Source organism: Notothenia rossii (genome assembly GCF_949606895.1).
Source record: "Notothenia rossii genome assembly, chromosome: 3".
Classification (NCBI taxonomy): domain Eukaryota; kingdom Metazoa; phylum Chordata; class Actinopteri; order Perciformes; family Nototheniidae; genus Notothenia; species Notothenia rossii.
This window is the reverse complement of record NC_136901.1, coordinates 45,548,446-45,551,567: the sequence shown is the minus strand read 5'-3', so window position 1 is coordinate 45,551,567 and position 3,122 is coordinate 45,548,446. Positions and strand designations below refer to the sequence as shown.

At 44.2% G+C, this 3,122-nt stretch overlaps 1 protein-coding gene across 1 annotated transcript in view; it reads left to right on the top strand.

Moving 5' to 3' along the window:
* Positions 1–446: 446 nt before the first annotated feature.
* The window catches only part of LOC307031120 (multifunctional procollagen lysine hydroxylase and glycosyltransferase LH3-like), a 7,171-nt gene continuing 4,495 nt past the window's right edge, over positions 447–3,122 (top strand). The window contains exon 1 of the mRNA XM_079667902.1: positions 447–548. Within this exon, the coding sequence (XP_079524028.1) occupies positions 462–548 (87 nt within the window). The 5' untranslated portion in view covers positions 447–461. The remainder of the gene's footprint in view (positions 549–3,122) is intronic.

Below are 3,122 nucleotides of genomic sequence, written 5' to 3'. Positions count from 1 at the left end.
ATATCTTTAAGGGTCTCCTATCATCCTCTTCTTCATCAATATATCACAGGTCTCAGATATATCCAGAGCCTGTCTCTGATTGGCTGAAACACCAAACAGATCATTGCAGCATTACCCGTAATCCCCTCTGTTTCAGCCCTGTTTACAAAGTGCTGATTCTCTGTGTGTTACTTTAGATGAAAATAAGGAGCCCCTCCCCACGCCCCTCTGAGAGAGATTTGGTTACAAAGAACTCAATGGAGCTCTAGAGGAGATTCAGGTGATAAGGGGGGGGGTTACCTTGGTTGCTGATTGGCTAATGGTTACACAAGACAAAACATCGTTATGACATAACGTGGCCAAAATCTGATCGGCTCATTTTCAGACAGGTCTTTATAGAAATGGATCAGGAAACGGTGATGCGTTCAGGCTCCATTCAGTGCAGACACTAAGTTGTTATCATGACATCATAGTTATACAGTATGTGTGTGTTTCTGCAGGACTGGAAGGAGAAGTACATCAGTGAGGATTACTCCAAGATCTTTGAAAACAACACCATCGTGACGCAGGTAAATAAAAAACCTATTAACTCATTTCTTATATTTAGTTTCTCTTGGTTGAAAAGATTTGTAAAGGTCCCATGTGATGGCCATTTCTCCTGATCATAGCTCCATTGTTGAGGTCTACTAGAATAGATTCACATTGTTCAATGTTCCAAACTCTCATTGGTTTCTCATCCAGCATCTCTGTATAGAGCTCCTGCGGTCACGTGACTTTTGGTTATCAGCCACCATTTTGGCAGTAAACATGACGACCGGCGCCAGCGTTTTCCTACCGTGCGAGTATACATCTCATTTTAATTCAAGTGAAATTCGGCTTTATAGTACAAAATTAGAAAGATTAAATATAAGCGACCCATATAATGCACCCGGTGTGCTTTTCAAGAGCATAACCTCCTGCTCTGAAGACGATGTACCCGACTTGCGCTACGCGGACATCCACAGCTATCTTGTAAGCTTTCCATCAGTGTACTCAGGAGACTCCCTCAGAGCTTACAAAAGCTTGGAGGCTTACAAATGGTGTCAGTCCGGCTTCGTAAACAACATTCAACTGTGGAGTCTTACATCCAAAAACTTCGGCATCATCACTGCAAGGGTAAGTATTAAATTATTCCAGTTTGATAGGCAGTGTCACGTTAGCATTGTTTGTTTATTAGCTTGTCTAGCTACGGCAGTGTCACGTTAGCATGTTTGTTTATTAGCTTGGATAGCTACTGCAGTGCGTCTGAAACTAGTTTGTATTTTTGAACGTACTCAACCAAAGTGGCTGGCGTTTTTAACCTTTATTTATCTATTTGTGTAGCATTGTACTGTATTCCTTCACCCACCTGATATGAAGTGATCACTGCATAAGCGAAAGCAAACGGCCGGGGGGTCCCATCTTTCAGTCTTGTTCAGACGGCTCCTGGCTCTTTTAATCGCTGCGATCCACTTTTCCCTCCTCTCCGCGTCTTTTGGAATGCGATAATAAGATACACCTTTCTTCTTCCCACGCCTATTTGTGCAACCTGGTGCACAGCAGTTATCCACCATCCTCGACAGTCTGCCAGTGCCTGCCAATGAATTTACTGACGCGATTACTGCCAAAATGGCTGCCCCCTTCGTTTCTCGTCACGTGACCAGCATATGTGACATCATCCGCAGGAGCTCTATAGTATGTGTATTCACTCTCTGTCCTACACGGCTTGTTGGAGCTCCTCCCCCCCCCCTCCCTGTGAGCCCACTGTGCTCTGATTGGTCAGCTCGGCCCCTCTGTTCTGATTAGTCCACCACCAGAGAGGCTCCGCCCATGTCTAACAGTGCTTTCTTCAGCTGAGCTTAACATCAGTTTTACCATGGCGTCGGTACAGTCGTATATGTTATACGCTAACTAACCCAACTGTACCTACAACTGTTGTTATGCATTTACATACATACCCCACGCCCTGCAGAACCTCCATAACATGCACAGACTCGATTATAGACCTTTGAGGCGTAGGACGGAAGAAGAATAAGTTATTCCTAGCTGTAATAAACTACTACTGTGATGAAAAATCAAATCATGGTTTGCTATATATGAATGATATGTTATAGGAGCAAAGGATTCAGGGAAGAAAGACTACTCCTATCGCAGCTTTGTAAGCTGCTGCCGGGGCTTCTTAGGACGAGGCATCAGAGCGGTCATCCCGTGTGTGTGTTGTCCGCGAGATACGCCAGGAGTTTCCTGATCTGGCAGTACGAAATCAAATGCAAATCACAAAATATTAGAGAAACGTAGTTTGTTCGTTAGCTTGCCAGCTAGATGAATATGCTAACCTACGTTTGCTAGCTGTTCAGTGTAATATGCCAACCTACTATGAACAACAGCTAGTGGTTCATAGGTTAGCAAGAAGATGTTTACAGTTGCAATCTTATACGGGTAGTCTGCTACGTTCGGTCATTCATTGTAGCTGGCATAAAACAATGTTGTCCTTAGCATGTCTAGGTAGCCTTCTTGTTCAGCTCGGTAGCGGCTAGGAATGCCAACTATAATGTAACTAAGTTTTGCGACTGAGCGTACGGTAAATCACCCGGAGTATACTGTCTATGAGTATGTTGTGTGTGAAGGCAGACATTCTCCTGCTATGAGAAACATGTAAGGCATCTGCTGACATTGGAGTTGATATGAAACGCTGGCAACTTAGTTAGCCCAGTTAGCACTGTGTCAATGGCTTAGCAGCCAGAAAAACGTTTACCCATGTAAACAGTCGTGGTAGATACCTTGTTTGTTTTAAACATCATAAATACACAAACAACAATGCATACTTACAGGTTGTGTACCCGAATCTCCCGCTGGTCCAAACAAAGCAGGAACAGCATCGTCCTTAGTGTCCTACGCTGTGCATATCCGGCATGAATCCTGCAATGTTTGGGAAGCTTTGGTCCGTGAAATGCCGCGCACACAGTACAATACCGGCTCGAACATCTGAAGGAACAGTGTTAACAAGAAATGTCAACCACTGACTTCGTGGTGGTTCTGCCCTCGATAAGGCTTACATTGAAGATTTCCCCTCACAAGACAGGAAACAGAGCCTCGTTGGCATGACTGGATACAGTTTTGAAATG